Source organism: Pezoporus wallicus, unplaced genomic scaffold (genome assembly GCF_028554395.1).
Source record: "Pezoporus wallicus isolate ANWC-B61680 ecotype Strahan unplaced genomic scaffold, APGP_CSIRO_Pwel_v1 contig_7673, whole genome shotgun sequence".
NCBI classification, from domain to species: Eukaryota; Metazoa; Chordata; class Aves; order Psittaciformes; family Psittacidae; genus Pezoporus; species Pezoporus wallicus.
The window spans coordinates 184,157-197,173 of NW_026639532.1; the positions used below are offsets into that span (position 1 = coordinate 184,157).

Consider the following 13,017-nt stretch of genomic DNA (forward strand, 5'->3'; position numbering starts at 1 on the left):
TTAGATCTGCATTCTTCCTACAACAGCTTAACAACTTATATTTCTGCAATGTACCTCCGCTATAAAATTAGTGTTCCTCACAATTTTTTTCTATTTTTTTTTTTTTTTTATGCTTACATTCTCCCTGAAGATCCTTTCTTCCTATTGCTTACTTTTAGTACTGTCCTGGGTTTAGCAGTAGCAGTCAATTTTTCTCCTTCTTGGTAGCTGGTGCAGCACTGTGTTTTGACTTTCAGCCTGGAAACAGTGCTGATAATACCAATGTTTTCAGTTATTGCTAAGTAATGTTTACCCTGACCAAGGACTTTGTGAGGCTCATGCTCTGCCAGGGAGAAGGGGAAGCCAGGAGGAAGCAGACAGGACACCTGACCCAGGCTAGCCAAAGAGGTATTCCATACCACAGCACGTCATGCCCAGGGGGGGTAACTGGGAGTTACCTGGAAGGACACGGGGTCTTCTGGGTTGGACTCGTTTCTTGGGGGGTGCTATTGTATTCTCTTCCCTTGTTATTTTCCCTTACCATTGTTGTTGGTGGTAGCAGTGGTGATTTGTGTTGTACATTGGTTGCTGGACTGTTCTTGTCTCAACCCGTAGGAGTTGCACTCTTTCGATCCTTCTCCCCCTCCCTCTGGGAGCAGGGAAGGGGAAAGCCCACGAAGGGGAAGGGGGGGGAGCCTCGATTGCTTCCAGCCTGGCACCACTCACTGGGAGTGAGTGAACAAGCTGTCTGGCTAGGGTTTAAACCATGACAAGTACACATTCCTCTTTAAGATGAAGTTTAACACTAATAACTTGACTCCAGAGAGACCACCCCCCCCAAACATCCACAACATCAAAATTTCATTATGTTGGATAATTTGTTTCAGGTTCTTTGGAACCACCAAAAGAGTAAGAAACAAGTTATGTTATCAATTAACAATTCTTTGCTTAGTCTGTTATAAGTAGTATAGCATAAGTAGCATTTCCCATATGCTATGAGAGCTGCAAGTGTGTATGAGTTACGCAAACAATATCACCATGTGTAAGCACCTTCATGAGCAAACCACCAAAGAGATGAAGTACCAACACACATTTTATGTTTGAACTTTGCTAGCTATCAGTCTCTCTATTGGTGTAGCTTTTCAATTATGACACAGGATGGCTCTAGAAACATGCACAAAATATTAGTAACTGCATGCCTCATTTCCTGAAACAAAATAACAAACTTAAGCATCTATTTCATAGACACCCAAGATCTCCACTTTAAAGTTGTTTTTAAATGATGCCTGGTCTAGAGTTGTATTTTTAAAATGTCCTCTCCCTCCTGCACAGCAAAACATTCCACAACAACAGGTATTTATACCACCCTTTTTATTTTTCAGCCAGAAACGCAGTTTTACAGGGTATTTCGTTAAACATTGGAGTTTATTTCTTAAAGAAAATCCCCATCTCTTTGGCATCTGACCATAATCTGTTTTTCAAACTAAAGACTATATAAGAAGATTTTACTTTCAAAATCATTGTTCAATACATTGAGTTTACACTTGTGTTGTTAGCTTTTAAAAAAACACATAGGTTTGTTGCAATGATTTAAAAAACCTAAAAAAAAAGATAATCAAACTAGCAAAATGCAGACTAATGGGCTGCCTTCATTTACCAGCTGTGGAATGACAGAATGAGGACTCCACAGTGCATGCACTAAGTAGTGCTTTCTATTCATTCTGAATGATAAACAAACAAATATTAATTCTACCAGAAACAACTGATCAAACAATTTATGTTTCAAAAAATGTGATCTTATTTTTAAACTACTTCTGAGAGGTCATCAGCCAAAAGCTGCACACTGATTCAAGTAAAAGATTGCACCTAAAATTAAAAACCCCTCTAAAAACTATTGCTCCTTTTTAAAGTTACTACGATGTTTTAAATACATCTACGAATACAGCTGCCAAACTGAGTTTTACATCATGACTGGATAAAAAATTCTTAAGTAACATAAGTAAGCCGGTGTATTCAATCTACTCAGATAAATAATCCAGGATTATCTCTTAAAAAAAAGCAAACAACAAAAAGTAAATCAAAATCGGCTTTCCAGATCTCTAGTGTTCAGTGCTTCAAATCAACTGCACTTCCAAAATAATGATGAAGTTATTTAACATCTCCTCTTACCATGCATGATACTGAAATCACAGGTTAAAAATCAAAACCATTACTGACATATCAAAGCAGACATTCCAGTTTATTTACTGGAATCTGCAGTGAATCATTTTTTGTGCCATAACAATGTGAAAAAAAAATCCCACTTACAAAAAAAAAATCTTTACTCCCCAAAAGATTTTTTTCTAATGACTCAAATACTTATCCTGAACAAGTTTTATATAGAACAGAGGAGGCAAAGCAACTACTTCCACACAGAAACAAAAAAAAATAAAAATAAAAATCATTTAATAGGATTCAAGTAGCAAAGGTTTGCTCTGAGTTAATCTCACCCTCATCACCATTGTAAGTGCAGTCTGAAAATGTTTGAACTTAATTGCTTAAACAGAAGTGATCTTATTTAACCAAGCTCACTTTCCTCTCCATGTGAAAAGAAAAAATAAATACGTATGTTTTACTGTAGAATACAGGAACAGAAAGTCAAACCAAAAAACCTCCTAAACTTTAGCACTTTTCCAAGAGCAGTTTCTAACATCAGGCCAAAATCAGCAACAACCAAGCAGACATCACCATTTTTTCAGTGTTAAATTACTGGAAATACCAGCTCAAACTGTTAAAAAAAAAAAAAAACAAACCAATCCCAAACCCCACAATCAAAAGGTGGTGTTTTTTTTTTTGTTAAAAGGTGTTCAAAGAAAATATCCACCAGTTGAAGTCAAATTTGCATCAGAAGCTGCTTTCTTAGGAAAGATTTCTCCCTCCACGTATTTTTAACACATTGCCATTTCCAAGATTCTATTCAAATATATTACTTTCTGATAACATTTAGCTGATACAACCACATACAATGTGGATAGTCATGTACACAGTACAACAGTGGATTTTTGCAGCAACAGAAATAACAAGAAATCGGTTCTAAATTCAAGTTGATGGTAGCTCATGTGCTATTTCTTGCAAACACACGGTCCCCTCTGAGGTTGAGGTGTTGGAGCTGGTATTGTAGCACTTCTGTGTCAGCAGGTTCCTTAATGCTCATTTTGTCTAAATTGAGGTAGTCCAGGGATTTCGAATGAGCCCATTTACCTTTTAAAAGGCAAAGAGGCAGGGGACCATGAAGTGCCTTGTAAGGTTCATATGGTAAAGCCTTAGTGCATTTATCCCCTGAGCTCGGCATCCTTCTCCTCCTCCTTCCATTTACTGCTGGGATCTCATATGGCTGATAGTACCTACTTCTAGTTTTGTACAAACGGGAGGAACGTGTAAGTCCTGAATCAAGCTGTTTGGAGTGCAAGTTTGGCCCAGATTCCCCTTTATTCTCTTCACTTCCTGTACACTTCTGGGCTAATTTTAGCAGCTCCTCTCCAGTTGTGAAGCCGACCAGGTAGTTAGAATCCATGTGCAGGATTTGATATCCCGCAACTGTCCGTCGCATTGGTGAGCAGGGGGTACTGGAACAGCGTGGCTTCTCTGCTTCCATCCTGCCCACAGGACTCACTTCTGCAAGAGGCACAGGAAGGGTGGATATGGTAGTTCTGGACTCTCCACTTATGTCAACTTCCATTTTAAACACAATGCTATCCTCCTAAAAATAAAACAGATCTTGATCAGAAATAGAGCTTTTATGCAACACAAGGACTTGAGAGAGGACTGCAGAAATGAGATTTTGTATTACCCAGAAGTTATGACTGATACTTTTCTATCCAGCCTTGCTTTATGTTCTACAGGTTGATGGCAAAACTGACAACAGCTTTTTATCTTAGGTGTTTTAATAAAAGAAACCATAAATATGTTCCTGATATTCTCAAACATTAAAATTGTTCTCGAGTAGTACTGTACCCAAAAAAGAAGCTTCTTCCCACTCGATTCCTTATAGCCCCTCACTATAATAGCAATTTCTGTGTAATCAACTGTGTATTTTTGCTATTGACAATAGTTTCAGTAAAAAGAGCTTTCAATAAATGTGTTTAAAAGCTACTACCTCAGTCAGGCACAACCACAGACCAGACCTGATGCTCACCTCTTACAGATGTGAAGAAAGCTTGCTTTATATTCCAAAAATGGCATCCTGGCTGTTCAACACCTGTCCTTATAGGTCATCAGCAAATTCCCCTTTCCCTCATCCTATTTTTTTATTCACAATTAACCAAAAGCACGCACACTATTTTATTCTAATGTATTTCTAACACAGGAAACAGCATACTGGTAGTGTTTAATGAATAAAGCATAATATTCTTATAAACATCTTAAGAATAACCAGTCTTCTGAATCCTATGGTTTTCTATTTCTTTTGGAAACAGACTATTTTGCCAGGACCTCACAGCTTTGTACTTCCTCACAACTCTTCCAAATACATTGTCTTGTGCCTTTACAGATACAACTGTCTGCCACAAAATATTACCACCTCTAAATGGGAAAGGTCAGGTCACTATATCAGCAAGTATATACCAGTGGATGCCAGAACACAGACAATGCTTAATTATTTTCCTTTTCTTGTTTTCAGCATCATCTACACCATTTCAGTGACACAGCCTACATCACAGAAGAGTCATGGGGCAGTGCTGTCATGGAGCAGGATCATCACAGATAGAGCAGGGTTGACACAGACAGGTAGAGCGGGGTTGCCATAGGACACATGCTTGGTAGCATCCTATACTGCCATGTCTGAAAAGACAGCTCTGCAGGTACTATTTTGAAACTATTAACCTAAATAATAACAAAATTATACTCAGCCTTTGACTAAGGACAGCTATTAAAAGAAAGACAGTGGTTAAAAAAAAGACCTACTCCAAGATATCAGGAAAAATAATCAATGCAGCTTAAGTTTTTTGGGTTTCTTTTTTAACTGAAGCACTTTAAATGACTAGTTCTTTGTCTCAATGCAATCGGCAGCAGGTATTTGGGTGTTTGAAGGAAAAGTGTCTCATTCACTAACACCATCCACATTGCTGACGGTCAAACTTACAAGAGTTATGCATATAATGGCATTAAAGTTGTGTTCTCTGCTGCTTTCTCAAATGCTCCTTCCCATACTTAAATACTAAAATGAGTGTTTAAGTGTAACACAACTACAGAATAAAAATTAATAAAAGCCAAACAGCACATGCAGGTACAGTAAAACTGAGTTAAATTTACAACTAGTGAGAACAGAAAACTTTGTTCTGGAATACTCAGTTCATGTGACTTTACCATAACATACTGCATTTGCATGTGATTATGCATGCCTCATGGCAAAGCCAACAGCATAAGGCTGGTCTAAAATGAGCAGATTATGAAGAAAGCCATACTACAAAGTAAGCACTGTTATGCAAGAACTTAATTTCAGCAACTGTGCTGCCACTGCCTTTGTTTCAAAGACAGTGTGAGAATCACCCTCTTCTGTCTTCATTATTCTAACAAGTCTTATTTTTTTCCCTTGAGGAAGAGTGCAAACACACCACGTCAGGCAGAATATGGTTCAAAATACACCAACAGCAGCAGGGTGGTGGGAGGAGCAGTTTTCAGTAATGGACGCGACTAGGAAAAAGGATGAAGAATAGACTGGGAAACAGGAAGATGAATCAGTGCTGCTCACTTCTACTCCCTGTGGTAAAACAAGGCATCAAGTGTTCAGTCTTCACTACACTCCTCCTGGAAATGCTCTAAGGACTCTTACTGTATTCAGGACAAGCTCTGTCAGAAGTCGGCCAATGACTGGCACAAGCATTGAATGCTCTTCCACACCACAGACTCTCCTCCATCACTCCCACTGAAGTCTGCGCAACTTCAGGCTTCTGCCATCAATTCATTTCCACATGTAGCTATACAAGTATGTGCAGTGGCTTATTGCCCCACTCTAGTAAGCACACTAACAAGGAAAGACAGAATCATGTTCATAGGAAATACCTACCAATGCACATAATTGGCTACTTCCTTTGAAATAGGTACATACAGACTCACACTTAGGCCAGCTAAATTCCCTATGTAAACCAGCATGCATAACTTACATAGAAAGAAGTTAGGACTCAAGACTGTTTTCCTATGCATCTGTAAACTACTCAAAACAGCACCCCAGCTGTTCAGATACATTCCCCAACTACCTTAATATGCAGAGACAAAACTGGCAAAACACACCTGCCAATAAACCAAAGCAGCTTAGGAAGCATCTTACTCAAGACAGTAACACTAATGCAGTCAATGTATATCATACATACTACAATCTCCATTTAAACAGAACCTTCAGCTTCTCTTTACCCTTCACTAAAAGCAAGATTTATTACAGAGAAATACAAAGCCACCCCTACAAAGCTGGGCACTAGTTTGTTACCATCAGACAAGTGCAGTAATAGCATATTCACGTTTAGTACTTGCCTCAGAGTACCAAGAACGGCATGGCCACTGTTCGTGATTATAACCTGTAACTGAAGAGAGAGCTATGAACGACTGCGCACCCAGTTGCTAGCGGCGCACCGTTACTAGCGGCTAGCACGGCAAGCGCCCCTGAGCAGCCCCACTGCAGGCCCCGCATGACAATTCCACTAGCTTCCTTCCGCGGGCGGGTACCAGCGCGAACGCCCCGAGTCCCTCCTGGCCCTGCCCGAACAGCTCCACCACCGTCAACTTACCCGCACTGCCTCCTCAGCCGCTACCGACCAAGGGGCCCTGCGCCCCGCGAGGCGGGTAGAAAGGAGCTCTGCGCCAGGGCCTCCGCGCTGCGCTCGTGGGGGAAGCCCCTTCCCATGAGCCCTGCCGCGGCCGCGGACTCGCAGCCCAGTCGAGAACGGCCCCGCACCGCTACGCGGGGCGAGGAGAGGCCCCGCCACCCGCGGCAAGGCCGGGTCGGGCTGCTCCCCGTGACCCCCACCCCGGGCCCCGCTAAAGGTGCCGGCCGCACCGCTCCCACCGTGGAGCCAGGGCCGGCCCGGCTCTCCCCCACCCTGCCCTACGGGCACCGCTGGACGCACCCGCCGTCCCTGTTCAGGTGCCCGCTCCGTGAGGCGCGGACAGACCCAAGGCGCCATCCCCGCCTCCTACCTGCGGCGCGGACGGAGCAGGAGAGCACCTAGTGCCGCCCTTCACTTCCCTTTCCTTCCCTTCCCGGCCCGGCCCGGCCCACGCGCTGGGCTGGGGCACGTCCCAACGGCAGCGACAACCCCTCCTCTCCGAGGGCCGACCCTCTCGGGTGGGACCGCCCCTCGCGTGATGGTGGCTGGGAGGAGGAGGCCGAGGCCGAGGCCGCGGTGGCGGTCGGGTCGGGACGGGACGGGACGGGACGGGACGGGACGGGACGGGACGGGACGGGACGGGACGGAGCGGAGCAGAGCAGACCAGACCAGGGCCGTAAGGGGAACGGCTCAGAAGCAGAGTTTAGGATTGCTCGGGATGTCGGTGTTCACTGCTCTGTGAATGTTGTGGGTTTTCCTCATTTCTCTTGTAATACTTTCAAACTTATGGCGGTAGAATCAACACAGAATGGTTGAATGGTCTGGGCTGGATGGGTCCTTAAAACTCATCCAGTTCCAATCCCCTGCCACAGACAGGGACACCTTCCACTAGAACCGGTTGCTCCAAGCCCCATCCAACCTGGCCTTGAACACTGCCAGGGATGGGGCAGCCACAGCTTCCTCTTCCTGGGCAACCTGTGCCAGCGCCTCAGCACCCTCACAGGGAAGAGCTGCCTAAGAGCTCATCTCAAACTACGTAATATCCAATATCTAGTCTAACCCCCAGGAGCAGGACAGGGGCCTGGTGTCTCCACACACCTCTGTGTTTTCCTGTGCTTGGCTGGGGCCAGGGCTGCACTGGAAGAGGCAGGAGACTGTAGGTGTCTGGAGCAAGTGGTGGACATTGTCTACCTGAATTTGTCCAGGGTTTTTGATTCAGTGTCTCACAGCCTCCTCCTAGAGAAACTGACACATTACGGTGTTGACAAGTGGTCTGTATGGTGGTGAGGGAAATGGTGACAAGCAATACCCCAGGGGCAACCTGTTACTGGTGGGTCCCCCAAGGGTTGATATCGAACCAAATACTGTTCAGTATCTTCATAAGTGATCTGGATGATGAGATCAAATTGTAATCTGATGAAGTTTCCCAACGGTACCAAAGTGAGTGGGGAAGTGTGCACTTTGGAAGGGAGAGTCAACCTGGAGGTTGAGCTGGATAGGCTGGAATAGTGAGCTGACACGAACCTTATGAAGTTCAACAAGGTCAAATGTAGAATCTTGCAGATGGGTAAACATAATCCAGAAGTGAAGCACAGACTGCGACCTACTTGGGTGGGATTCATTTCTGTAGAAAGGGACATGGGGGTCCTGGTGGACAAAAAGCTCAATGGGAGTTAATGTGTGCACCTGCAGCAAAGAAAGCCAACAGGATTCTGGGGAACAAGGGCATCAGAGATAAAGAAGTCATTATCTCACTCTACTCGGCGTTTGTCAGTCCGTGCCTGGAATACCGTGTTCAGTTTTGGTCCCCACTGTACGGGGATGCGGATAGGCTGAAGGGGGTCCAGAGAAGGGCCACTAAGATGATTAAAGGACTGGGAAGCCTGCTATATGAGGAAAGGCTGAGAACTGGGTAGGTTCAGTCTTGAGAAAAGAAGGCTCAGGGGAGACCTTGTTACCATGGTCCAGTATTTAAACGCTGGCTACGAAGAGGATGGAGACTCCCTTTTTACAAGGAGTCATGTGGAAAAGATGAGGAGTAATGGGCACAAGTTAATCCTGGGGAGATTCCAACTGGACATAAGAGGAAACGTTTTCACAGTGAGAACAACCATCCATTGGAATAGTCTCTCCAGGGAACTGGTGGTTTCCCCAGCATTGAATACTTTTAAGATTCAGCTGTACAGGGTGCTAGGACATCTCATCTAGGTTATGTTTTGCCAATAAAGGTTGGACCAGATGATCCTTGAGGTCTCTTCCAACCTGGTGTTCAAAGCTGCGCCTTGAGAGTTCAAGTCTTTCTGGATCCCTGTGCAGAGGTGACTTTCTGGAGTGCCAGGCAGTGAGCCTTGTTGGCACAAATATCGTCTTAACAACCATTCCACCCAATCTGATACTCTCTGGTTTAATAGTCTCACATGTTTGTTCACTTTGCATGCAACTACAAGAAAGTAACAGTAATATCTCTTGGTGACTTTCTCTTCACTGAAATACCATCTATCTCTATCCATATCCTCTGTGGCATTTCCACATCTACAGAGTTTGGACACTGACTAGATACAAACCTTTAGTAATGGTTTTGCCAACAACCAGTTAGATCACTTCCCTGTTTTATTTTGCTTCTTGAAGATTGTGCAGAAGTGCTATTACTGCACCGAACTTTGCAAACAATTGCCTAACTTCCCTCCTGCAAGTAAAAATAAAAAGGAAGAGAAAGTGCAACATCATAGCCCCTGGTTTTTTCCTCTCTCAAGAATAGTTTATTGTGAGCTGAACCACACAGCTGGTATTTCTAATCCCCCTGCAGTAGAGTTGAGCCAGCTTTTGTTCCCGAGTCTTTAAAGACTCATTCTTAAATATATAGCTAAAGTTTATTACCTTCCTTGGAAATGTGTAGATGTCCTCTGTACACAGACCATGCTCTGGCCTCCCTCTGGTCCTAGTGCCCCAGAAGGCTGCAGGTCACCTTGGTCCTGACCTGCAGTAAAGGGTGTCAGTATTAAGTATGCACCCACACTAGCCAGACTAGCTGCTCACTGTGCATCCAGATGCACCCAGAATTTGCATTTCTTGGAGATTCTCAGCCAGAACAAGCAGAAACAAAGAACAAGGGTTGTTTAAGGAATTTTAACTACAGTCTCTTTAGCTCTGCAAGCCCTTGAGAGTTATTGGTTTTGCAAGTTCATTAAAGTGTTTTAAGAACTGAATTAGTAGGCCTGGTACAGAAAGTGGAGAATCTTCCCCCCACAACTTCTCCATCTTGTTGTTAACTGAGTTGTCAGTCAGTCTCTGAGATGGATTTTCAAGCTTGACCTTGACGGAGTGGAGGGACAGGCAGCAGTGGTGAGTAATTTCAGGAGGTAACAGATGCTTGGGGGGGGGATATAATGTGTTCTAGGTAAGTAACCGGTTAAAACATACTAAAACATGGTTTACAGGTTAGTGATTTCCCACTCACAAATTAGGTAACTTAAATTTAATGAACTGTAATAACAGCATTTAATAAACTGTAATAACATTTATTGCACTGACAGAATTAATGTGGTGCAAAATTGTCTTAAATTTCCATGCATCAAAAGAAAGGCAGATCCTGAAGACTTTTCCCAAATATACTATTCAGACACCACAACAAATATTTGAAAATAAGCCTAGATCTCCCTAAAACCATTTATGTTTTCCATGCAATAAGTAATGTCATCAAGATTTTCCCAAAACTGACTACTGGATTTCACTATTTTTCGCTGTGCTTTTAAAGTCATGCAAGAGGTTACATGCCTAACAAAGGTACTTTGAAGTGCTTGGAGTTTGTTTTCCCCAGTTAGGGTATGGTTAAGACTTTAGGGTTGCTGCAACACAGAGAGAAACAGAAACCATTACAGAACATTTTCCCTGCATCATAACCCTGACCAGAACATGAAGTTAATACATCTCATGATGGCTGTACTCATCAGTAGGTTCTTGCATTGATGACAGTCATTAGAATGACAATATAGATCAATTTTTAGGAAACATAATATTAAAATACACAGATTTTTTTTTTCTTCTTTAGCAAGATTTTATCAAAAGACTTATTTTCCTTGGTTTTATATATTCCAGGCTTGAACAGTGGAAACTGCTAGGATAATTTAAAGCATTAATGAAGTCATTAAATCACAAGGGCTGAAAGCTGAGCAATTTAAACATTCTTTACTCAGTGCATTTAATTCCTCCATTTTGCGCACATGGATTTAATTCCAAAGCCTAATGAGACAAAAAAGATTTATTAAATACTCAGTTTCTTTTCCGTTATTATCTAATCCCTTATTAAGGATTAGAGCCATTATTCTGTAAATCTCTATTTTACTGCAAATCCATAACTGCATTCAGAATAAAATATGAAGTATGCATTGGGGTGGATGTATGGCCCTGTATGGATATATGGTGGGTGTATGGGGTGAAGTAGTAGCATAACTTTCACACTGAGAAAAAAAATAAGACTGGAATATTTTTATGTTAAAATACATAAATTGCCATTCACCTTAGCAACTTTTGCCACCCAAACCAAATAGCTTAGTAATTTTTAAGATATCTTTAGAAGCTATTTGGCTAAATTAAAAGAAAATACAGTGAAAATTTATTTAAAACCTGAACAAAATGTCTGAAGTAGACCATTTACTAAAATCCCACCTTTATTTTTTTATATAGCAAGTTTAAAAAAATTATTTTAGTGAGTGCAGAAAGTATGCCTTAATTTTCTTTTTGGGCCAAATTCACTTTTTGCCTAATTAAGCTGATTTCAGTAGGAATTACAGCTACTTAAGCAAGGCTGAGTCTGTGTCCAGATAGAGTTAGTAAGCACAGGAAAAAATGTGAAAAAGATGATGGTTTTAGAGCTTTGTGTGTTGTGCAAATGTTCAGGTAGTACCAACTCTGATTCTGACCACCTGTTGTCAATGACTTTTGTCCCTTTTACTGAATAGAATGGAGATCTGTAAGTTTGGTGGAGAAAATAGCTTTGATGGTATTTCTATTCTACCTGGACATCAGGTTACATAGATCAAAAATGATGCACAGGAAGTGAATTTCTCAAGAACATGTTGGATAGAACATGCATCCAGGCGAAATAGCCTAAAATACCTCCCTTTTAGGCTATCTTGAGATACTCATGTAAAATATCAGAATTTCCTTTCTTTCACTTCTCATTTATCACTTGTTTAAAACCAAAGAATTTATCACTGTCAAACACACAATCCCTTTTAGATCAGAGCAATTATCACCAAATTAGGCTCTTTTAAGAGAATACACCACGAGACATAGTAATTTCCACACAGAAGTTTGTTTCCCTTTTCCAGCAACTTTATCATAGAAAAATATGCACTGATCTCAGTGTAGCTTGGATGAAGACAAAGAATAATTTCTAGTCAAGTTCAGTTTTGTTTCAGAAATTTGATTCTTCCACTGGTAGGAGATCACATGAAAATTTGCAACTTTTAGAAATTTGGACTACAAGGCTCTTTCCCCACCCATGGCAGGGGATTGGAACTAAGCAATTTTTCAAGCCCTTGCCAACTCCAACCATTCTTTGAATCTATGATTCAGCATATTACATTCATACATTATGTGGAATAGTGACAATTTTTTTCATCCATTCTTTCTTTTTTCCACGGCAAGTACATGTTAGAAGTGTGTTTTTTGTATCAGTGCAGACTTCAAGCTTCTTGTAAGGTCTTTGCCACAATAGCTTCTATCTCGTATTTAGTGCATACACCTCCTCAAAGGCCCAAATTTCATGCCACTTACACACACTTTGATCTCTTAACGTATTTTTCTACAGTGTGAACTGCAAACAGAATTTAGCATATTTGCATATTAATGCCTTATTTACAAGTTGTTTTCCACTGAGATGACTGAGTCAACTACCCTGTACTTCACATATAAACTTAAAAGAGAACAAAATGGAGAGAAGTTGCCAGTGATTTTGGTTTTATTTAGGAGCACATGAAAAAAAAGTTATGCCACAGCTTTGGTTGACTGGAATGATACGCATACTTAAATTTTTACAGTATTTTCTTAAAAATGGTAAACAAGTGTACATTCAGTTGTGTGTAAGACCAACACTGTCAATAACACAATTACATTGCAGAAAATGAAATGTTTTAAGTATATAGCTGTGAAACCCTTCATATTTTTGGTATTTAACCAGCATTCTTAGAATTAGTCTGCTGAATCCATTTCACATGTGGTAAACACTGAAAAAACAGGC

The 13,017-nt window shown here is 41.6% G+C and overlaps 1 protein-coding gene across 3 annotated transcripts; it reads right to left on the minus strand.

The window, feature by feature from the left end:
• Positions 1–2,765: 2,765 nt before the first annotated feature.
• On the minus strand, positions 2,766–7,165 carry MACIR (macrophage immunometabolism regulator). Of its 3 annotated transcripts, none has more exons than XM_057414815.1 (2): positions 7,147–7,165; positions 2,766–3,718 (listed from the first exon to the last, which is right to left on the minus strand). In XM_057414815.1, exon 2 carries the CDS (start codon positions 3,695–3,697, stop codon positions 3,074–3,076), a length of 624 nt encoding a protein of 207 aa, XP_057270798.1. In that variant the 5' UTR covers positions 3,698–3,718; positions 7,147–7,165; the 3' UTR covers positions 2,766–3,073. The 3 variants fall into 3 exon arrangements, with proteins under 3 accessions (XP_057270798.1, XP_057270796.1, XP_057270797.1); XM_057414813.1 differs by lacking the exon at positions 7,147–7,165 and adding an exon at positions 6,738–6,789; XM_057414814.1 differs by lacking the exon at positions 7,147–7,165 and adding an exon at positions 4,663–4,717 and having other exon boundaries at positions 2,766–3,715.
• Between the last annotated feature and the right edge of the window lie 5,852 nt (positions 7,166–13,017).